Below are 24,784 nucleotides of genomic sequence, written 5' to 3' on the forward strand. Positions count from 1 at the left end.
TTTATGACATTTTGCAGCCCCAAAGAAGGATGTCTTTAACCTACCGATCAGTAGTTTTCCAAGTGACAGACCAAACTGCTAGACCACTGGCTACAGCCCAGGGGCCAGTAAAAAGATAAGTTGTATCAAGGGGAGTATTGGCCAGGGCTGTGAGAACTGCCTTGAGTTTTAACAGCAAATGGAACAAGCATGCCCATGTTTGGTTCTGCAGAGCTGACACTGGGGCTGAATAGTAGCAGAAGCTCAGCAGATACCATCAGGTTTAAGCTTAGCCAAACCACCAGTGAAGTAGACCTTAGCACTCAGGGTCATCTCTGTGAACCGAGGTCCCCACTGAACCAGCAGTTTTGCTTCAAGCAGCAGAACAAGAGGTAAAGTATTCCCAGAGGGAGGGCTGCCCCTTTTTCATGTAAAGCTGAGACGCTACCGAGCCCGGTCAGCTGCACGCTGGAATACAGCATTTCCCTCTGACAGCAAGGCTGGTTTGGCCTCCCCATCCTGTTTGAGTCCAGCTGATTCACCCTGAAATGAAACTATCATGCCGGAGAGTCAAAAGGCTTCCATGAGTCAGTTCCAAGAACAGCCCAGTAGCAAGTTCCTAGCTGTTTACAAAAGGAGAGCCACTACCAGGGGGCAAGGAGGCCCAGGAGTCCAAATATCCAAGGAGCACCTCAGATGGAAGATGCTTCTTTTTGCCAGACTCTAAATGGTTAGACCATTAGTCATAGAGACTTGTAGCTCAAGGGGGTCATTTGGGTTGTGGGGATCCAAAGGTACTAGTATTTCTCTACATACATCTCTTCCCGAACATGAGTGTCACCTCTAGCACTGACAGGCATTGATAGCCCAGACATGTAAACATCAATACCCATTACGCATTCCCCAGTGGAAGCTACAGCAGTACACTGAATAGGCCCAAACGGCTGCACCCCAACAGGGTCACATAAATTTCCGTTCTCCACTGCAAAAATTGCCCAGACTCCACTAGTTGAATTCTGGTGCCCCTCCTCCCACAGGAATGGGTAGGATAATGACTTGGGTAACGATATCCAACGGAGCCGTGAAAGTTTGACTCTCTCTCCTCTGCGAAGCTCCCCAGCATACTAAGGCAGGATGCACTGAGTCTCACCTTTGGTCATCTTCCTCCTTAATGAAACTGAAGTCAGGATAGAAGAGAAGGGGGCACAGAGGGAGAGAGCAGCTCTGAGCCCATTAGGAAGGTTTTGCATTCAGTTCACCTGAATAAATGTGAAGTGTTTCAGACCACCCAAAGGTCTCTACTGAATAACATGCCCCTCACTGCTGTCACCATTTATTTCTGTTTTGGGGGTTCCTTGGCTTAGCAGCCACAGCTACATTATCTTTAGAGCCGTCCCATTACCCTAAGATTCCTTCTTCCACCTGCCCGGAGGAGCATGCCCAACCACTAAGGCACTGTGTAGGCAGCTTGTTTCAATCATCTTTCTCACCACTCAGCCTCTAATGATTAATTAACAAGTAGAAGAGCGGAGGACCCTGGTTCCCCTAACCCACCCGATACTTGAGCAAGAGCATTTCCTACTGGACACCAGGGTATGTCCCATCTCTGAATCTGCCCCGTGGGGCCATCATCCTTTCTCTTCTAGGAGACCACGTCTCTTCTTTGTTGCATTCTCACCACCAAAACTGTCAAGAACAGTGAAGGGTCTGCAAGCTAACAAGTTAGTTTGGCACAGTTTTGTGGGTACTGGCAGAAGACATGAGATTCCAGGGTCAGACACAAAGGACTTAATTACTTATAGAAGCAGTCAAAGTAGGGGTTTCCCTGGTGGCACAGTGGTTAAGAATCCACCTGCCAATGCAGGGGACACAGGTTTGAGCCCTAGCCCGGGAAGATCCCATATGCCATGGAGCGACTAACCCCATGTGCCACAACTACTGAGCCTGCGCTCTACAGCCCATGAGCCACAACTACTGAAGCCCACGTCCCACAACTACTGAAGCCCGCGCACCTAGAGCCTGTGCTCCGCAGCAAGAGAAGCCACCACAATGAGAAGCCTGCGCACCGCAACGAAGAGTAGCCCCTGCTTGCCGCAACTAGAGAAAGCCCATGCACAGCAACGAAGACCCAACCAACACAGCCAAAAATAAATTAATTAATTAATTAAAAAAGAAAAAAAAGAAACAGTCAAAGTACTATTTTCTTGTTTTGGTTTCCAAGCTCCAATTCCCACAGGACAATGTAAAGAGGGCCAGGTGACACCTGTACATGCAGAGGGTCACATTACAGGAGAGGAACCCTGAGCACAGGGAACCCAAATCTTTTATAGTGCCCATTGCTTCAGAAGGAGATGACCTTTATATTCCAAGGCTCTAAGCAAACCTGCCCTTTGTTCTGGAGGGAGACGTTATCTCTTCTCTATCTTCTCTATCATACAAACATCCTAGAAAAATATTCCAGAAAAAAGGCAGTCAGTATCTCTGTTCAGAAGACATACTGAAACATAAGCGACCTATAGAGAATTGTCTAATGCCCACTTGTAAACAGATAAAGTTAAATGATCTCCCCGTTTGTTATTTACTGACAAATAGACCAGACCCTTGCATCAGTGGGTGAGGATATGCTTCCCTGATTACCTCTCAGTGGACCTGCTCCTATTTCTCTTTCTGACTCTTCTCAAGATTCTCTGTAAGGCTAAACTTATCTTCTATCTATCTCACAGGCCAGTGTTTCGTAACAACCATTAAATACAACAGTGATTTAACGGATTTCAGCAGAGTGAGGATGAATTAAAGATTTCTGAGTAGAGGGCTAGGATAGATAATCTGGATACCCATCTAAACTAGTGATTCTTGACTTTTCCTGTCTTCAGCTCACCAGAGATCCAGACATTAGAATCTACTTGTCAGAGGTTAAGGGGGGGAGGAGGAATGTCAATGGAGGAAAGCCAGATCTAAGCATTAATTGAACAACTCCAGACTTAAATCCTCATATTCATTACTCTGCTTGAGATAGTGTGAATACTGTAATTATGCCATAACCAGACATAACCATATCCAACTACTTTTAAGCACTTCAAAACTAAATACTTACAAATTATTCTCACCCTCCCTAATAGTAATGATATAAATTGATTCTCTAAAACTACCAGACTTTTATATATTACTTAGTACCTCTGGACTAGAAAACACTTCAAAAGTCTAATTCATACAATTTGGGGCCAAAAGTACTTACACATTTTTTTTAAATAGTAAAACATTCTGGGAGGTATGTTTAAAAAATGTCTAATTTTTTAAATTAGCGATACTTTTATGTTGAGACACATGTTAAGATATACTTACTGCTTATCTGTCCACAGCAATCAATCCAGAAGTATAAATATTAGATCAACATTTAACCAACGAGAAAAAAAAAAAATACTGCTACATCAGCTGATTTTTCTCTCTTTGAATTTAATGAGTTTACATCAAAAAATTAGGTAGTCATTTTACATTTAAGGAATAAAAATCTTTTTAAAAAAAAAAGCAATACAAAGAGTGAGAGGATTTTAACCAAGTTTACATTTCTTTTTGCTATAGTTTTTAACAATTCATCTCATCATATTACAATGTGCAAATGCATTTGCAGCACCCATTACAATCATGACACTAAATTTAAGGAAGTACATTGTTACTAATGGCCCTCAGAGGAAACTGATTTACCTTCTATTAAAAACTCTACTATATATAAGCATTACATAATAATGCTACTTCACCACCATTTGTCACAAGAACCATCACCAAAGTTTTCTGGAAATGAGTCCACACACAAATTAAATATTTAAAAGGTGAAATGTTCCTTATTTTAACTTCAGCAAGATCTTTCTTTTTCATTGTTAAGAAACACTTTAATAGTTTTAAAGTAAAAGCTGTTAAGAGTTGAGTCCAGATAGCTAAAACTGTACTCCTGAGTTCAAACTTACAGATAAGTCTTTTGTAAATAGTTCTCAATAAAATATCCTCCCTCCCCAGCCCCCTGCCCCATATCTTGAATTTTTTCTTACAAAACTTTGGTCAAGAGTAGAAATATATCCAGGCAGATATGTATGCCATATGATAGCAAGAACCGTAAAGCCCAACTAATGACTTTGGGTTTTAGAAATAGAAGGCAATTAAAATGTACTCAAAGTTACATTAAGAAAAGCTTTCACTGGGTAATATTGAAACAGTCACAAAGGTTAAGAAAATACTGATATCAAAGTACAAATGACTACAATGTTAAAATAGACAAAAACTACTATATAAGAGCCTCTTTTAAAATTAAAAATAAAGAACACAACACATGAGTCAGGATTGTTTTCCTGTTCTACTCATAAATTTTAGTCTTTATATTCAGAGGGTCGGTTATGTTGACATCTAGTAGAGTTTCTTATGACATCTGATGAAGTCTCGTTCCAACTTCAGACAGTGGCTCTTCCCTAAAGAACCTCTTGATTTTGGTCACATCTTGGTCACTGTACAATTTCAAAGTAGTGCAGTATCGCCATGATGTGCTGAGGCATGAAGACATATCCTGTGTACAGTGCCATCCCCACGATGGAAACCAGCATGGAATCTGAGTTGTAGTTAAGGACACTTCATTTTACTTTTTCTCAGTTTATCCAAAACTAAATCCCCAAATGTTTTCAACAATTGTTCTATGTGGAAGTACCCATTCATTTAATGCTTTCTCATACCTACCAAGTATTTATAAAAAATAAATAACTAGGGCTTCCCTGGTGGCGCAGTGGTTGAGCGTCCGCCTGCCGATGCGGGGGACGCGGGTTCATGCCCCGGTCCGGGAGGATCCTGCGTGCCGCGGAGCGGCTGGGCCCGTGAGCCATGGCCGCTGGGCCTGCGCGTCTGGATCCTGTGCTCCGCCACGGGAGAGGCCACAGCAGTGAGAGGCCCGCGTACCGCAAAAAAATAAATAAATAAATAAATAAATAAATAAATAAATAAATAAATAACTATAATTATAGCCACTAACCTTAACTATGCCTGACACCATTCTGTTTTTTAAGCTCATTTTGTCTTCACCGTCACCTTACATGGTGCGTACTATTATTCTCCCTATTATATTTCAAAACATCAGGCTGCTTAAAATGAAGCAGAGAAAGTGAATCTATTCAATCTAAGAAACAGAAATGTATAGGAATAAAATTGTACAGTATTTAATGACTGCAAAATGTCTACAAGCTTGAACAATAAGTCTTGTCTGATCCAAGAATTTTAGAATTATTTAAACTAGAATGTGGCTAAGATATTGGCTTTAGAGCCAAAGATAAGATCAATCATATACTAGTGACATAAACTGATAATAGCTGCTACTATCAAACATTTATTATTATTATTATCACTAAACTTTGCAACAACATCAAATAAAAGTCACCTTGATAACCTAAACCATAAACATTCTGCACTGTGGTCCGTTCTCCCCATTCCAAAAGGAATGTAAACTGTATAGGGGGCTTCCCTGGTGGCACAGTGGTTAAGAATCCACCTGCCAATGCAGGGGTCATGGGTTCGAGCCCTGGTCTGGGAAGATCCCACATGCCACGGAGCAACTAAGCCCATGCGCCACAACCACTGAGCCTGCACTCTAGAGCCCATGAGCCACAACTACTGAAGCCTGCATGCTGCAACTACTGAAGCCCGCGCGCCTAGAGCCTGTGCTTCACAACAAGAGAAGCCATAGCAATGAGAAGCCCTTGCACTGCAAAGAAGAGTAGCCCTGCTCCCCAGAACTAAAGAAAGCCCGCGCAGAGCAACAAAAACCCAACGCAGCCAAAAATAAATAAAAATAAATGAATTTATAAAAAATAAATAAACTGTATATATGCAAGTCAACAAGGAGCCCTCCTCTTGGGCCACACGAAATACTGCTAACAAAAATTATGTAAAGGGCTTCCCTGGTGGTGCAGTGGTTAAGAGTCCGCCTGCCGATGCAGGGGACACGGGTTCATGCCCCGGTCCGGGAAGATCCCACATGCCTCAGAGCGGCTGGGCCCGTGAGCCATGGCCGCTGGGCCTGCGCATCCGGAGCCTGTGCTCCACAATGAGAGAGGCCACAACAGTGAGAGGCCCACGTATCACACACACACAAAAAAATTATGTAAAACCTGAGGGTTTTTTGCTTTGCAGAGTCATGCTAAGGGGAATAACTACTTCTGAACTGGGACTGTGTTTTATGCATTCATTCATTCATTCATTCATATTCTCTCTCTCCCCTCCTCCCCCACCTCCTGTCTTACATACCTTCAGCTCTACATACTAGTAGTTCTATAATACCTTACATACCTTTATGAGAATATAGGGTTTAAATAAACAATGTGCTTACTACCAGCTAATATTTGTATAACAGTTTAGTTGACAAACCTCTTTTATGTATTATCTTGCTTGACCTTTACGGTTTTCCTGTGAAATGTTTATTCACTAGTACTCATCAGAGACTGACAAAACAGAGGGGACTTGTCCAGGGTCACACAAGAAGCTGTCTTTAGAGCCACAGCTCAAACCTGACTCAGACCCTAAGTTCATTCCCCTCATCTGGCAAACATGGGTGAAAAGTCTCCCATAATAATTTTTTTTGAAATGAAATTAAAATCAATGATTTGGGGACTTCCCTGGAGGTCCAGTAGTTAAGACTCCACGCTCCCAATGCAGGGGGCACAGGTTCGATCCCTGGTCAGGGAACTAGATCCCACATGCCACAACTAAAGACCTGGCACAGCCAAAAAAATAAATAATTTTTAAAAAAAAAAAAGATTCCCCCATGCTGCACAGCACGGCCTTAAAAAAAAAAATCATATTGATTTCATAGTGGGATTTTACAGTCTTCATGGGAGAGGTCAGCCTGCATTCAGTCTTAGCTTTTAAGCTAAGGTTGGTCAAGTGTGGGTCCCGAGGTGGGGAGGGCAAGTGCTTGCTGATTAACAACCATTATTTGGTGATTTACATTTTTCTGGGGGGTAGGAGGAGCAGCTGGGTAATGGGTAAGGGGGTTAGGAGGAAGGGCCTTGGTGACAGGGAGATGGCCACAGTGGACATTCTTAGTCCTTCAGTGTCCCTCACAGTGCCCAGAATAGTGACCGGGACAATTTGGACCCAGGGATATCCTGAAGCGGGATTTATGAAGAAGATGGACAGGACTTTGGAAATGGGTCACTGCATATGGTGGCAGAGGCCAGTGTCACATCTGCGGCGAAACCAGTGACCCTATTGGGGGTACCTGGGTTGGTGCTGCTCTCCCTGTGAAGAACTTCACAAGAGGGAGGGTGTTTGCAGGAAGGAGATGTGCACTGGTAGAGATGCAGATGTCAGATGTGGGTAGTTCTCCCATTACCATTTTTTTTTTTTTTTAGCCGAGTTGGGTCTTTGTTGCTGGGCGCCGGCTTTCTCTAGTTGCAGCGAGTAGGGGCTACTATTTGTTATGGTGCGTGGGCTTCTTGTTGAGGAGCACGGGCTCTAGGTGTGCGGGCTTCAGTAGTTGTGCCTCGCAGGCTCCAGGGGCAGGCTCAGTAGTTGTGGCTCACGGGCCTAGCTGCTCCGCAGCATGTGGGACCCTCCCGGACCGGGGCTCGAACCCGTGTCCCCTGCATTGGCAGGGAGACTCTCAACCACTGCGCCACCAGGGATGCCCTGTGACCATTTTTAAATTTACTTTTCAGCCTCCCTTAATCCAGTTCTTTCTTAAACAACCACCTTGCATTCACCACTTAATTTCTTTAAAAAAAAAAAAAAAGTACAAACTTGCTGCTTCCATATCATTACTCATCACCCACACAACCATCTGCCTTCTACCTCTCCAGGCTACAGACACTGCTCTCAGGGCACCAACGACCTCCTATCAAATCCAATGGCTCTCTGAATTGACACTATTTTCATCTTTCCTCTTCAAATCTCCTTCAGCTCTGGGCTGAGGTACTTCTCTGGTGCTCTCCTCCCTTCTCTCGCACCATTTTCCTAGTTCACTGGCTCTTTTTCCCTGTCTGCCACTAACGTGTAAGATGAGTAGAGTTAATTTTGTGCTTTTCTCCCAAACATCCACTCCAGCCCTCCTGCTAGTACAGCAGCCATGCTCTTTGGGTGGGCCTAACCCTATCCCAACTCCAGGGATAAGCCCTGACTGGTCTGAACCAGTTAAGATCTTCTCTTTTTAACAATGCCCACCCCCCAAATCTGATCAACCAGCTCAAAGTTTAGGAGTTCTGCCAGGAATCCAGGAACACAGATTCTCCTTCTAGAATATGCAGTTTGCTGATAGAATCCTGGAATCACTGGAGTCACTTTGCCTCCATAAGGAAATCAAACAGATGAAGGCGGTGGAACAAAAATAATCGCAGAAAAATGGAGCTAGAACACTGATCAAATGACCTGAGGCCCACCCTACCACTGGATTTTCAGATACATAAGCCAATAAATACGCCCTTTACCCATAAACCACCTTTAGATATTCTTTGCCATACTTGCAGTTGAAAGGATTCTAAATGATAAATGGAGTTCCCAATGATTTGTCTTGGGCCTACACACACTTATAACTTAAACAGCCACCTTAATGTTGTTGACCTGACCCCACCTTCTATACTGCAGACAAGTATTTCCTATGATACTGGACTTTTCCACCTATGATGGGCTTAAATTCACAGAGCCAAAACTGAACTCACTAACTTTCTCCAAAACTACTTCTTCCTATAAGTCCTATTTTTCCAACGATTTGAAAATAGTTGACACACTATCTGATATAACTATAGATTAACTATTTGCCTAGTCACTCAATCTAGAAATTGCTTTGATTCCTTCTCCCCAAATTCAAATTATTTAAGACTTCTTGGTTCTTTCCAACCACAACAAATGACTTTTATCTCATGTTCCCCTACCCTTATCAATGATAAATGATTGAGGTACTTATCATTCCTTACTTAATCACTTACAAGCTCCCACTTTAGGCCTCTGGCTATTTTCCATGTCTCTCTTTACTAGAGTTATCCTTTTAAAATGCATGCTTCCCAATGCCTCTAGGGTAGCACTTGGAATTCTAAGCCAAGCATCTGAGGACCTTTCCAATCTAGCTCAAGCACCTGGTCTTAGGTTGGAGTGCAAGAAGTAGACAAGAATTGAGAGGCTGGAACAGGGATTCTTGTATAAGTTATTCTGAAGGGAGTTTTATCAGAAGGGGAGTGAGCAGAACAGAACAGAGCAGGGGGAAAAGCTGAGGAGGTTCAGGAGCTCAGCTCCCACAGGGCGCTCTGGAGCATGAATTGTACCACATGTTGGTGTTGCTTTGAGGCAACAGGCCTGATCTTTTGTATCCCTTAATCTGTCAATCACTGGCTGTAGATAGGCTGAGAAAAAACCACCTGGGCGAGACAGCTGCCTTGGCCAAGGGCAATAGTCTGGAGAAGGGGGAAGCTAGAAGGCAGTAGCAGACAACAATCCCAGCAGCGAGGGAGAAGTACATCAGCTGGCAAAGGGGATCAAGGTGGGGACCAAAAGCATCTACAGTTGACCCTTGAACAACATGGGTTTGAACTGCACAGGTCCACTTATACGTGGATTCTTTTCAATAAATACCTATTACAGCACTACACAATCCACAGTTGGTTGAATCTGCAGATGTGGAGCCACAGATACAGAGGGCCCGACCGTAAAAAGTTATACTCAGATTTTCAACTATGCAGGGGTCAGCACCCCTAACCCCTGCTTGTTCAAGGGTCAACTGTACCATGCTGCTTTTCCATCATACCTCCCAACACTCCAAATCAACCCCCAACAAACACACATCCTACTCATGCCATATTACACGAGTCTCCGAAAACAATGTTCTCTATTTTCATACTGCTCTGCCCTTGATTACGGCTTAATAATATGACTAAGGATAACAGCAGTGGCAGCTTTCATTTTGTCTAGTGTGCGCACGGCACTGTGTTAAGCCCTACAGTAATATCCCGAAATCAGAGTAAGCAATGGAGCCAATTCCAAACCAAGTCAAACTCCTAAAATGTGTTCTTAACCATTACACTATAATACCTTCCTATGTACGAAAAGTCCTATTCCTCCAAGTAAAACCTAAACATTCTTAGAGCTCAGCTAGTCATCTCCTCTCGTATGAGGCTCCCCCTAGCACTCATACTTTTTCTATACTTACCCCAACGTCCTGGCAGAATTAACTATTCCCTAATGCTCATCAAGTTCTTCACTCATATCACACAGAGCTTATCACCTGACATTACCTATTTGTAGATGTATTGATATTTATCTCATCCAGATTATTAACTCCTTGAACACAGGAACAATGTCTAATCATTTTTATATCTCCAACATCTAACGTAACACACATTTAATAAATATTTGATGAATAAAGGAATTGCTTAAGAAACATTATTTGACTCTAGATTCACTGTGGTGCTTTCTACGTATTCCACATATTACTGTGACCAACAAACTCTAAAGCAACTACAGCAAAGAAAACCAAAATCTGTTTCTAAGCAATACTATATTTTCAAGATGCTTTTTGGGTTTTTTAACAGCTTTTATGTAAGACTTACGAATGTATACACAAAGCAAATGAAATGGTATAGTAATAATCTTCAGGTCATTGGCTCAAATTCAAGTAAGAATTACTAAAAACAGCCATTTGAATGATTATATTACGTACTCTTTATGGCACTATAATTCTTCTATTTAGTATGGAGAATATATCAGTCAACATGCATAAATTAGCTTAACAGAGATTGCTCTACTATAAGACAGGAACCTGAAACTTGGGCTCAATTTTGCGAACACTAAATTGTCAAACCTTTAATCTTTTATATGCATATAAAATCAGGACATCTTTCCAAGTGAAACAAGAACTTATCAAAACTTTTTTTTTTTCTTGGCCACTCCAAAGGAATGTAGGATCCTAGTTCCCCCACCGGGGATCCAATTGTGCCCCCTGAAATGGAAGCACAGACTCTTAACCACTGGACCACCAGGGAAGTCCCCAGAACTTATCAAAACTTGAAAAGATGTTTTGCCTGGTTAAAATATTAGACATTAGAGTTCATGACTTTCTACAGCATTATGCTGTGATGCATACATGTGGAGTAATAACAAATAAATGGCAATTATATATGCTAAATTCAGGATAGTGGTTACTTAGTGGGGTGAAATGGGAAGAGGAAGAAAGGAGATCAGGTGAGAAGGGGCACAAAGGGTCTTCAAATGCATGTTTTTCTTCAGTAGTTGGTATGGGCACACTTTCATTATATTATTCTTTATGGGTTTTTTATTGTATGCCTGAATAGTTAATAAGTCTTACTTATTTTTTTAATAAGTAAGAACTGTAAAGGAAAATGGAACTGCATATAGTAGTAGACTAAAAACTGTTTTATTTGAAGGATCTTTTTCCCTGGCAAAGTTTGGGTTAGGCATCACTTGAACCTAATTTGCTACTAGGAAATAAACAGAAAATCTTAGCTCTCAGAAACAGAATAAACAACTCTCAATTCTGACCAAGAAAACGGAAAATTACCAAAAGTCACTTGCACCTAGATGCAAATGTCAATTATTAGCTACTCAAAATAATAACATTAAACCTAACCTTTTACCCAAAGCCACTTATTAAATTTAACTTTTAATTCTATTTCCCTCAAAAAAAAGTCTCTGTATTCTAATCCCACTTCTCCTAAGTATTTCCAGAATCACAATAATTAAATAAGCCTCTAAAAGTAAGTTTTCTATATAATTAAATTTCAAAATTATTCCCCCAAATTATCCTAAAGCTCTCAACCATAAGAGAATATTTTTTACTGAAGTATAGTTGATCTACAATGTTTCAGGTGTACAGCAAAGTGATTCAGATATATATATATTCTTTTGTAGATTCTTTTCCATTATAGGTTATTACAAGATATTGATTATAGTTCCCTGTGCTACACAACAGGTCCTTGTTGTTGATCTGTTAATCCCAAACTCCCAATTAATCCCTCCCCCCCGCAAATAAGAGACTATTTAAAACTGACTTAACTATACAGTGAAACTCATATTAAATGAACAAGTAAACAATGGGACCATGAGGAATTTCTACTAGCCTTAATAATCACCTTGCAAAACATGCAAAACAGTGCCTTTTAATAAGTAACCTTCTACAAATGCAATTTAAGCAATTTTAGCCATGTAGCTGAAATAGCTCCAATACACTGAGTTGAATACTCCCTGAGATTATGCTTGGCACCATTCCAAAGGGCAGTTTTATTGTGACATTTGCAAGGTTGGGGAACTTGTGACCTTCGTCTTCTTAGAAATGTTCTCACAAACAGACCTAAACATACACCATTTAGAATATAACAGCTATTAATTGCTATCTGGGTACTTGAGTGGATTTCTCAATCCACTGCGTTCTTTAACACACCTCTCAAAGTTTAAAGTATCCTTGACACACTGTGAAGTACAAGAAATGGATACTGGAATCACCATGGCACTGGAAGAGAACCTAGGTTTGAGCTGCAATTCTGCCAATCCCTGGTTGTGTCAAAAACTCTGATCACTAGTCTCCTTATCTGTGGTTTGGGGACACACAACACCTACCTTTCAGGGTTGATATAAAAATTTGGAATCAAATCTATTCTGCAACAAAAGGTAATATAATCTTTATTGAAATTATTGCTTGAGGGCTTGGGCACTTAACATTATGACTCAGACCTCTGTTTGGAAATTGCCCAAGGTCACCCTGCTATTAACTTGTTATTTATAGTATAATCCTAAGGCATCACAACCTCTCTGGACCTGAGTTTCTTCTCCATAAAATGAAATCCCTTCCTGGATTAATGTTAGGATCCCACTTGCTTGGAGATTTAAGCACCAGTTCTCAATCATCCTTAATGTAATCTTCTCTTTGAGACACTGAGGCGCGCACACACGCAAACACAGAAAATGTAAATATTCAGTGTTATATAATACACACATATTGGAAGGTAATACACAAAGTGATAGAGTAATCTTTCCATTTACCAAGCCCTTACTGCTGTTTGTATAAGTATCAGCAGCTGTACCAAGATTAATCACGTTTATGTTTTAGAGGGGGAACCATGATTCAAGAAATATAGAATAAAGCTAGTGAAATCCAGACTATAACACACCAAAAACCTCAAAAATTAAAAAATATGTCTTTTCTGTTTTGTGTGTATGTAACTGTCTCTACCACTGAATTTTAAGTGCTTGAGAGTGAACGCCTCGGCTGCTCTTTGCTTCCGGTCGTAGTGCATTGTTAGACAAAGCAGGCACTTCATCAACCATTCAAGAACTGAGCAGATAATGTGCCAGGATTGTGCAGGCACTGCTGAAAATTGTTTGTTCAAGGCCTGAGTGAACAATCAGAGGTTATTTATAACCTGGACATAACATAAATATTTTATGGGTCCAATGGATTAAAAAGCAAATAGATGTGAAACCATATATCTGTGTGCTGTTTGCTGTTTTCTTTAACAGGGATCCCCAGCTAATCATGAGCTGATAAGTTCCCAGTTAGGCAGGAAAAAAATAAAATAAAGATTTTTTTGCCCATACAAGGGATTGGCCATCCCCAGTCCTTTTCCCAGCAACTTTAAAAAAAAAGGAAATGCTTTAAAGTTAAATACAGTACATCAGAAGTAAGACCACGGTAACTAACATCTCCTGCCCTAACCAGTAACCCCGTACTATCACCGCCTACCTTAGCAACCTATTCGCAAGACTTTGCAGAAACCAAAAGTAGCTCCTCATTGGGAAAAGGGCAGGGGCCTTTGTTCCAGTGGGTATGATTTATTCCTCTTCACTAGTCTACTTTCAATGTTTTCAGTCTCTGATGTCCCTGGTCACATTAAAAAACAAAGCTAAAATGTCATCTAAAACAATCCAATCTTCTATTAGTCAAATTCCTTTTGTAAAACTAACTCTAAAAAGCTACTTTTATCCTCAGAAATATTCAAAAGTTTTGATAAATTTAATTTTTTTAAGAAACCATCTTAATGAAAAAAGAAAACAAAGTATCTGACAAAGTATTACCATAGGCTGTTTGGTGAAAAGCCATCAAAGCTCTAAGGGAAAGCAGGGGTCAGCTGCTGAAAGATGCTCCAAAAAGGACTCTTTCTTATTACTGCAGGTTTTGTCCCTTGACCTCGAAAAACTAGAGACCATCACCAATAATAAGGGACTTCCTTACTTCCTGGTGGTACTTCCCTGGTGGTCCAGTGGTTAGGACTCCGTGCTTTCACTGCCGAGGGCACGGGTTCAGTCCCTGGTTGGGGAACTAAGATCCCGCAAGCGGCGTGGCACGGCCAAAAATTTAAAAAAAAAAAAAGAAAGAAAGCTTATTTTTACCAAATATATCACTTTTGATGCTTTCCTAGTTGCCATAAATGAAAGCAAGTAGAAGATAATAATATGGTTATAGTCCTGTGTAAGTCAGCCAATTTGATATTCTTGCGCCATAGTAAAGGATATCACATCAGTATCAGAGGTTACTGTTGGCAAGCAAAACCCATTCTCTGAGCTTTCTGTAGTGTTGGTCATACTTAAGTATGGAAATTGATTTTAGAACAACTTGATGATGAACTCTTTAAAAACTAAACAAACAAAAAAGCCTGCTGCTGAAACCAGCAATGATCATGTTCAACTCTGAGCTGAAATCCTAGAAATGGTTTGTAGCTCTGAACCCAGAGACACCAAGGCTATGTATCCCTATATGTCTTTATAATTAGAGCTTCTATTAATCACATGAAGATCTGAAGTCCCAGGGTCAAGGGGGAAAAATTACCTGTCTGCTCTAAAATATAATCTGTTCTGATATAACACATTTCTGGAACATCAATTAACCCATATGTGACTAGGATATCACAGGAGCTGCATGGTTTCATATGGGATTTTTTGTAAATTAGGGGAGCCAGATTAGTGAGGAAAGAATTATAATCTTCAGCAAGAAACATCCCTCAGCTCAGCAGCTGCAGTCCTTTTAGCTCTATTTTAAGAAAATTAAAAATTAGCATCTGTACCTGGGCTCCCTCTCCAGAAAGGTACACCTCCAGGCTAGCACAGCTCCCAACTAATGGAAGGATTGCACTGCCTCCTGCATCTCCTCGACGGCAGCCCACACCATCTCCATCACTTCAGCAGTTCCAGTCAACTCTGTCCATGCATTTTTAATGCCCCTGGGGCAGCGCCCAGCCTGTCTGCCCAGGTTATCCAAGTTGTCCCCCAAGATGCCAATCATTGTTTTCATTAGCACCTGCTTACGAAGTTGCATAGATTTTGAGGGGCTAATGATATTTTCCCATAAACTCTTTTATTTGAGAATTTTTCAGGAACGCATACAACATATGATGGCCAAAATTCTTGTATTAGTAGTAATTCTACTTTTCATAACTATTGATCATAAATACAATACTGTCTATCATTCCATAACTACTATTTTTTTTATTATTATTGTTTCTGGCTGCATTGGGTCTTTGTTGCTGTGCGCAGGCTTTTCTCTGGTTGCAGCGAACAGGGGCTACTTTTCGTTGCGGTGAGTGTGCTTCTCATTCTGCTGGCTTCTCTTGTTGTGGAGCACGGGCTCTAGGAGTATGGGCTTCAGTAGTTGTGGCACCTGGGCTCAGTAGTTGTGGCTTGCGGGCTCTACAGCGCAGGCTCAGCAGTTGTGGCGCACAGGCTTAGTTGCTCTGCAGCATGTGGGATCTTCCCGAAACAGGGATTGAACCTGCGTCCCCTGCACTGGCAGGTGGACTCTCAACCACTGCACCACGAGAGAAGCCCCCATAACTACTGTTTTTTAAGCATTCCAATTCATGAAAAGTATATATCCTCTCTTAAGTAGATCTTTTAGAACATAGAGTTTTAATTATTAAAATTGAGCACTGGGGTTTTTTTTAATCTAAAGAATTTACCTTCAACTTCCCTGTGGCGCAGTAGTTAAGAATCCGCCTGCCAATGCAGGGGACACGGGTTCAAGCCCTGGTCCAGGTAGATCCCACATGCCCCAGAGCAACTAAGCTCCTGCGCCACAACTACTGAGCCTGTGCTCTAGAGCCCATGAGCCACAACTACTGAGTCCACGCACCACAACTACTGAAGCCCAGGCGCCTAGAGCCCGTGCTCCGCAACGAGAGGCCACCGCGATGAGAAGCCTGTACACAACGAAGTGTAACCCCGCATTCTACAAATAGAGAAAGCCCATGCACATCAACGATGACCCAACCCCAACGTAGCCAAAAAAAAAAGAATTTATCTTATCCTTGTTCCTAAGCACCACAAATGTTACAACATCAAACCCTGAACCGGGGTGTGGGGTGGAGGAGGTCACAAGGTCTTTAAGAATATGAAGCAGTGGAGACAGGATCCACATTCAGCTCTACTGAAAAATCACTGGTATCACATGCAGAAACACTGTAGATCATCTGTATGTGCTTTGTCCCCACTGCCATCAACCTCCCATGACTTTCCCTGACATCCTAGTACAGATCACCTAGTTCTTGTGTAGCATAGTTTTTCTCTTCCACCTTTCCTGAAAGAAAAGAACTTTTTCCTACTAAAGAAAAAGTTATAATATCCTAAGGAGTACAGACAAGGGATAGTCTGACATTCTCACACAGCCAGCCAAATATCCAGGCAGTGTCAAACAGGCTAGAGCAGCTGTTTTCAAACTAAAGCACAGGAGCCCTGGAGGAACAAGACTTTTCAGAGGATTAGAATCCGTTAAGGGGAATCAGTTTACAAATCTTCAGCTTCCAGTGTACTCTCTCCTCAAGCTGATCTGAGAACTGTGATCTGCTAGTTCTCCTTCCCATCCCCCCACCCTTACAACTTCACTTCTCTCACTTTACTTCCAGAATCTTACAATTACGCATTTCCCCAGGGTATAAAAGAAACTCTGGGACAGCAAACAAAGGAATAGTAACTAACTTACATTGTACTTTATTTAGTTCAGGTAACAGACTCCTGGCACAGCTCCAAACCTCACCTATCTATCTAAACATGTGAATTTGGAAATGAGACACCTTTGCAATCTGGGCCCAGCAAAATGCCTCCAGCAAGGAGGATGGTGAGAGGGGCCGTTCTGCCATCACTGAGGTAGTGACCAGAGAATCCACTGTCAACATTCACGAGAGCACCCATGGAGTGGGTTTCAAGAGGCATGCCCCTCAGGCACTGAAAGAGATCCAGAAATCTGCCATGAAGGAGACAGGAACTCCAGATATGCACAGTGACAACAGTTTCAACAAAGCTGTCTCGGCCAAAGGGTTATGGAATGTCCCCTACTGTATCCACGTGTGGTTGTGCGGTTGTCCAGAAAGCATGAAGCTGAAGATTCACCAAACAAGCTCTATACGTTGGTTACCTAAGTACCTGTCACCACTTTGAAAAACCTATAGTCAATGTGGATGAGAACTAACCACTGACTGTCAAATAAAGTTATAAAACAGCAACAACAAAAAAGTGAGACAGGACTGAAGGTGTTTACATAACAATTATTTGAACAGAAAAATGACACTGAGCTTTTTCTGACAGAAATTAAGACTGATTTTGCCTATTTGGCTTCACAGTGAGGACCAGCTTTGCCAATCAGGTCATGTGATGAATGTGTTCTACGAATTGTATAAGAAAAAAATTATAGTTTTAAGGTTTTAGCAAAAACACAATAATTTTTAAAAAGCAAAAAATTAAATCTTTTGTAATTATCTAAATTCACTATGAAAGATTTCAGATGTCAAATGAGTGAGAGGATACACAGTATGTGCTTTTTGTTCTTTTAGGGAATGCACAAATGAAAAGTCTGAATACCACTGCGCTGGAGGGTTGGAAGTATTAATTTATCAGTTACAGAGACCTCCCTGGCGGTCCAGTGGTTACGACTCCACGCTTCCACTGCACAGGGCTCTGGTTTGATCCCTGGTCGGGGAACTAAGTAAGATTCCGCACGCTGCACAACTCAGCTACAAAAAAAAATTTTTTTAATTAAAAATAAAATAATTTATCAGTTACAATTATTCCTAGCTCAGCTTTCCTCATTTAGCCCTCCCTGGTAATGGAAAACTGCATTCATTTCTACAAAAGGAAGATCAAATGAAACGGCATAGGGCGTCCCTGTTGGCGCAGTGGTTAAGAATCCGCCTGCCAATGCAGGGGACACGGGTTCAAGCCCTGCTCCGGGAAGATCCCACATGCCGCGGAGCAACTAAGCCCAAGCGCCACAACTACTGAAGCCCACACACCTACAGCCCATGCTCCGCAATAAGAGAAGCCACCACAATGAGAAGCCTGCACACCGCAATGAAGAGTAGCCCCTGCTCGCCCCCCACCCCCGCCGTCTATGCGCAAAGACACAATGCAGCCAAAAATAAATAAATAAATAAACTTATAAAAGATAAATAAATAAAATAAACTGTCAAACATGTTAATTACTCTAGTATATTGACAGGTGAAGAAAAATCCTTCTCAATTCTAGCTTTAAGCATTTGAGGATACAGCGAAAATCTGAGAAAATAACTTAGTCGCTACTGAAAAGAACATACAGCTTAAAATGTAGCGCTGGGGAGGGGGAGGGGCAACATAGGGGTAGGGGAGTGGGAGATACAAACTATTGGGTGTAAGACAGGCTCAAGGATGTATTGTACAATGCAGGGAATATAGCCAATATTTTGTAACAACTGTAAATGGAAAGTAATCTTTAAAGTTGTATAAATTTTTTTTAATGTTTAATTTTAAAAAAAGGAATGCTTTTTTTCATTATCATTCAAAGCCTATCTCAATCCAAAATATCTACCTTTGCTTCTACCCTTGCCTCCTCCAGCCACCCTTAATTTATTCCAAATCCTGCAACCAAAGTAAACCTTTTCAAACTTAAAAAGCCAGATTGGATCACTCCTCTATCAAACCTTCCAAGAGTACCTTTTTTTTTAATTATTAATTTGTTTATTTATTTATGGCTGCATTGGGTCTTCGTTGCTGCATGCAGGCTTCCTCTAGTTGCAGCGAGCGGGGGCTACTCTTCATGGCGTTGTTCGGGCTCAGTAGTTGTGGCCTGTGGGTTCTAGATCGCAGGCTCAGTAGTTGTGGCACACAGGCTTAGTTGCTCCACGGCATGTGGGATCTTCCCAGACCAAGGCTCGAACCCGTGTCCCCTGCATTGGCAGGCAGGTTCCCAACCACTGCGCCACCAGGGAAGCCCAAGAGTACCCTTTTTTACCAAAATTAAAGTCCTTACCAGGACCTCCAAAGAGTCTGACCTCATCGCCTAGGACTCTCCCGCACACTCACTCTTCACTAGCCATACCTGCCTCATCCATGGCCTTCATCCATGCCAGGCAGGCTCTGGACTCAGGGACTTTGCAATGGCTAGTCCCTCTGCCAGCTCTGCTCTTCCCTCAGATTTCTACCCTGCTAACTCCCTCACCTCCTTTATCTTTCTACTCAAATATGCTTTTGCAATGAAGCCTCTCCTGATATCCTCTTTAAAAACAGTAACTCCATCCCATCCACACATTTCTTATCCCCCTGACCTACATTTCTGCTTTCCATAATGCTTACCACCTAACATACTATATATTTCACTTTTTTTTTTTTTTTTGGTAACACCTCACTGCCTGCAGGATCTTAGTTCCCTGACCAGGGATCAGACCCATGCCCCCTGCAGTGGAAGCACAGAGTCCTAACCCCTGGACTGCCAGGGAATTCCCACTATATATTTCACTCATTATCAAAGTTTCCCAAGGACAGGGATCTCTGTCTCATGTGCTCACTGATACATCACAAGCATCTAGGCCAGCATCTGGCACAAGGTACGCACAGAAGTGTCTGTTCAATTAAAAAACAGTCTCAACTTGCTTTTTCAACTTTACTTCCCACCCACTCTGCCTTAAAGAATCCCTGCTCCAGCCAAGTCAGCCTGGTATACTCACCATCCCAACACATCTCTGCACCCCAGGCCACACCTTCTCCCCACCTAGGAGAAAATAAAGCAAAGAACTCAAATACCTCCCTGAAAGTTCTCTGAGTCCACCATGCTCTTCCTGCCCTGCATCCCAAAGCACTCACTGCCCAGCTCTTTCAGCGGAATAACAAGGGGTGGGGCAGGGATCTACCTGAGAACATGTGTCGATTCTAATTTTTCCTGAACTTGGATCTAATTTCCTTGAAGAAATGAAGTCCATCTTCTTGGAAACTTAGAACAGAACTCAGGATGTTTAAAATTTTTTTAATTAAAATAAATTTTAAAACCCTGTTCCTAGGATTTTTTTTTCCCATTCAAAATGAAAAGAGCTTTGAGTCTCATGGGGAAAGGAAAAATGTATATTCCTGTGGTTTATTTTCCTACTTTATTAAATACGGTTAGTCCCCTTCAGTTCTACCATCTCCCACCTCCTCTCCCTTCTCCAGTGAGTAATTCTTCTTGTCTGTTCACTCAGTGCCAGCCCCTGGATGCCAGCTGTTGTACTATACTACTGTACTTTTCAAGGTACTGTATTGTAAGATTAAAAATGTTGTCTTTATTTTTTGTATTTGTTTTCTATTACAGTACAGTACTATGTAGCCAATTGTGTTAGTTGGGTACCTAGGCTAACTTTGTTGGACTTAACGAACAATTGGACTTAACCGAAGGCGCTCTTGGAACTCGTCTGTATGTAGGGGACTTATTGTATTTAAATGTCAGTGAGAAAACTGTTACTGGATTTGAGTGACTCTACTCAAAAGGTATGAGCACCTCCCTTCATCTCCAGAACTCTCACTCCATGCCTAGGAGGCCCTACGGGAACAGATATGACCTCCTTTCCTACTACTCACCCCCACTAACTCTACTGCAGACACACCAGCCACTCAGCTATCCCAGAAACAAGCCAGATACGCTGGTGCTTCAGGGCATTCCTAGTTACTGTTCCTTCTGCCTGGAATGCTCGATCCTCTGGAATTTTTCCCCTGCTTAAATCTTTCTAAATGTCCCCTCCCTGACCACTCTAACTAAAAATCAAAGAACATGGACTCTTTCTTAGTTCCTATCCTCCTCTCCATTTTATTTTTCCCCATAACAGCTATAACAGTCTAATAATCTAATTTTTTACTTATTTATTTAGTGGGATTAGAATAAATATTTTTATCTGTTTTATTCACAGGTAAATCCCTACTATCTAGAATAGTATCTGGCAATTGGAAAGTATACAATACTTGTGGAATACAGAACTCAGCGAATGTACATGTTTTATAAATGAGTAGACAGAGCAATGCAAATTTTGTTAACATCTCCAAAATAAATCAAAGAAGTTCTTTCAATCTATAGCCTTTTCTACTTCTTTAAGTTTGAATTCTCTAGAAGAACTGAATGTCGTTCATCAGGAACAGTCAAGTTCCAAAGCTACTCTAAAAGTGGCTTAAAATCAGTACTTCTGCAATTTCTTTGAAATGACAAATCAACATATAAACAAATGTTTGTCATAAAAAAAAAAATGTTTGTCAAGCATTATTTGTGTGCCCAGCACTGTGGTTGAAAAAAAAAAAACTCTTTCCTTGAAGAGACATGGACTGTCTTTCGGGGGAATCTAATTCTAAACATAAACCAAAAAAACTGCCTGCATTTTGCTTAAAATAAATACAAATATAAAATGTCATGGAAACATAAGAAGCCATTACAGAATAAACCTTTGTTTTCTTAATTAAAAGAACAATGCTAAAATAACTTTTACTTATGCTTCCAATTATTTTAACAAAGATTTTAAATTTTCTAGCTCCCCTCAACAGCATGATTACAATGTTACCCAGTAAGGCACTACAGGGAGTGTCTCACTGGTTACAAAACATGTCTTGGTTACAAAACCTGGTCTCTTCCTTTCCCACTGATGGCTGCCAATAGGGAAAGGGGACTTTCGAAACATGTTAAAACTTCCCCTCCAGAGGTAGATGTCAACAGGTCCCAGCAGGTCTCTTTCAGGTTGGTTGCAAATCTCACTAGTGTGTGTGGTTTTTTTTTAATGAAATCATGCGGTCCCATAAACCAATGAGAAGTCAAATGCTTCAAAGGCAAAAACCCACAGAGGTACTACATATCATTTCATAATTTATTCATCATTTATTTCTCCATCCCCCCCAAGAAAAACACGGAGGTATTTATGACACTATTACTATTGCAATATAATACAGAAAAACCTTAACACCACTGACACCATAGCATTTATCTATGTGCCAACAAAAACCTTTAAGAGTAAAATTAGAGTGTGGACTCTGGGGCACTACATTCAACTTCTGATTTAAAGAGTTTCAGTTTAGCACAACATTGTTTATGTTTAAATTCACTTTTTAATAACTTTAACTGAGTCAAGAGGTGGTATATATTTTAGTATACATTTTACAAGGATGACCTCATGAGCTCCAACCTATAGAACTTAGAGTGAAACTAAACTGCAGCTACAAGTAAATGGTGCAGGAAATTAGGGCATACTTTACATTCAGACTTTAAATCCAAACTCTGCATTCTGCTTCTTAAACTCCAGGTTTGGAAAGAAATGCCAACAATAATAAAACTAAATTTCCTTGTAAAGCAGCTAAGATGCCTCAAAGTGTTGAGACAAAAGACTCAGCTTTGAGTACAATCCTATGCTATTTGTTCAATCCTATTTGTTCAAGACAAATAAACACACTTATTAAGGCTTGGAATGAAATTACCTCAGTCACTCTACCACGTATTTGCAAAGTTGTTCTGAAGCTACTCCAAACTAAACCACACTGAAGACGAGAGGCCCTGTATGAAGCAAGCATGCTGTATAAAATATGTTTCATATTGGCCCTCAAGTTTTTTAAAAAAGTTATCTCTCATTAGTATTTATTCTGCAAGAATAATATCAAGGGATGTCAACATAGACAAATGAAGACAGACTTCAGGAAGCCTCTCTTCACAACCTTGAGTTATTGAGCTTATGAAAGTTAGATGAGTTAAGATACAGGCAAAGCGCTTAGCACAGTTGTTTGGCTGGTAGTAAATGCTCTATAGTCGTTAACGAGTAAGTTATTAGCCATCTACGAAAACACAGCTTCAAACACTATCTACAACTAACCACATATTCCTTTTCGGGCTCGACTGTTACGGACTGTGCAAACATCAAATTAATGAGTAGAACAGACTTTTTAAACCATCTTGAAGACCAAAAAGGGATGATTAACGAACTGCTTTCAAAAACTGTATTGGGATGCCATGAGCACACATTCACAACCTGACTTAAAAGCCGATAAACTGGTTAGCATTCTTATTAGGACCAAAGCCAGCTAAATCAGGGACAGCTAAAGGTCAAAAGCGTCCAAGCCGGGAGCGATTTGCTCCACTTACACGGTCCCTGCCTCCCACGGGAACAGGAGATTGAATCAAAGGCTGGCACGGCCGAAGTGCAGGCGAGGGCACACCAGGTAGACATCGCCCTAGGGGATCTCCTCCAGCAATAAAGGCGCTTCTACCTCGCTCCAGTGACTCACCGGCGACCTCAGATCTCAAAAGAGTTCTCGTCCCCCACCCCCCAACCGCGGGAGCGCCACCCTCGGCCCCGAGACCTCGGTCCCGCATGCCCGCCGCGAAGAGGCGAGTCTGCGCGCGCAGTTCCCGCGGGGCCGCCTCTCCGCCCTCCCGCCGCCCCGCGCCCGCCAGGCCCTGGGCCCGGGAGGATGCCGCCCGGGCCCCCGCGCCCCGACCCGGCCCCGCGCCCGCGGCCCGGGCAGGATACTGAACACAGTCCGCTCCCAGGGCTCCAGCATGTAGAGCGCCGTGACCAGCAGGTACTGGTAGTAGAACCAGGACATCTGTTTCCAGGCCCGCGCCAGCGCCATCCCTGCCACGCGCCTCCCGCGTTGCAGCCAAACGTCAGTCTGTCCGGCCGGCCTCCTGTTCGCGTCCTAGAGCCCCTGGCCGCCAGGCCCGCCTGCCCCGCGCCCATTGGCCGGCCCGGCCCGGAGCGTCACCCGTGAGCACGCCCAGCCCCGCGCGCTCCCGGGCAGCCGGCCGCGAGCCCCGCCCGGCCGGCGTTTATTGGCCAGGCCTCGGCCTCGCGCCGCGCCCGCTCCCTTCCCGCTGTTCCCCCTCACGGGGCTGCGCCCACGCGAGCCCGAGAACTGTCCCCGCGAGAGTGCCCCGCCCGGCCCCGCCTCGCCCGGCAGTTGGTTGGGGGGCGGTAGTGCCCGCTGGGGTCCTGCCGCGGGGGTCGCCCGTGGCTCCCTTACGCGGTGGGTCCCCCGAGTCGGGCCCAGAAACGCCAGTCGAAGAAATATTTGTGGAATACCAGTGACGCCTTAGGCGTCCTCCTGGGCTGGGGGATTACAGGGTGAATAGGAGCATATTAGGATCCTTACCTCTTGCAGTTTACGATCTAGGGGAGGAGACAGGCATTCATAAATGCCAGAAAAGCTGTGATCGGTGCAGAGGGGGAGAGTAAGGTGCTCGGAGAGGGTGGGGAGGCGAGCATCGCCCAGTCAAGCAGCTCAGGAAAGGCATCTGTGAAGAAGTGATGCACACACTGCCCTCTTCCTCCTTCCCCACCCACACGCGGGCTCACACACACAAAAGCACACCCACATAAACCAACATACCCCGTGCACTCCTTAACCTAAAGACAAGAGAGAGATTACCATAAATATGTCCATCTGCCCACCTCTCTTAGTGGCCGAAAGGTGCCGTGTAGGTCAAGACCGGGAGAAGGACGCGGATCTGGTCGGTTCTGCAGATGACAGACTGCTTGAGATCCGTCTGTGGGACAGATACCTCCTGGAGATGCACTCTTAAAAGTCCAGATTTTCCCACTGGCAA

General features: G+C 42.6%; 1 protein-coding gene across 5 annotated transcripts; it reads right to left on the reverse strand.

Moving 5' to 3' along the window:
- Positions 1–3,412: 3,412 nt before the first annotated feature.
- SPTSSA (serine palmitoyltransferase small subunit A) lies at positions 3,413–23,868 on the reverse strand. 5 transcript variants are annotated; one of them, XR_003002866.1, is made up of 5 exons: positions 23,321–23,692; positions 22,663–22,738; positions 19,911–19,954; positions 17,740–17,945; positions 4,448–4,573 (listed from the first exon to the last, which is right to left on the reverse strand). XR_003002866.1 is itself a non-coding variant. In XM_024741996.1 (2 exons), the coding sequence occupies exons 1-2, from the start codon at positions 23,809–23,811 to the stop codon at positions 4,470–4,472; spliced, it is 207 nt and encodes a 68-aa protein (XP_024597764.1). In that variant the 5' UTR covers positions 23,812–23,868; the 3' UTR covers positions 3,413–4,469. The 5 variants fall into 5 exon arrangements, 1 of the variants encoding a protein (XP_024597764.1); XR_003002865.1 differs by lacking the exon at positions 22,663–22,738; XR_003002864.1 differs by having other exon boundaries at positions 22,663–23,692.
- Between the last annotated feature and the right edge of the window lie 916 nt (positions 23,869–24,784).

This window comes from Neophocaena asiaeorientalis, unplaced genomic scaffold (genome assembly GCF_003031525.2).
Source record: "Neophocaena asiaeorientalis asiaeorientalis breed wild unplaced genomic scaffold, Neophocaena_asiaeorientalis_V1.1 scaffold83, whole genome shotgun sequence".
Lineage (NCBI taxonomy): Eukaryota > Metazoa > Chordata > Mammalia > Artiodactyla > Phocoenidae > Neophocaena > Neophocaena asiaeorientalis.

What these genes read in the sequence shown, in the direction of transcription:
- SPTSSA (XM_024741996.1), bottom strand. Translation starts at nt 23,811, where the DNA reads ATGGCGCTGGCGCGGGCCTGGAAACAGATGTCCTGGTTCTACTACCAG. An exon ending in CTGGGAGCGGACTGTGTTCA is followed by an intron (nt 4,574 to 23,708) that starts GTATCCTGCCCG and finishes ACTACAACTCAG; the next exon opens with ATTCCATGCTGGTTTCCATC.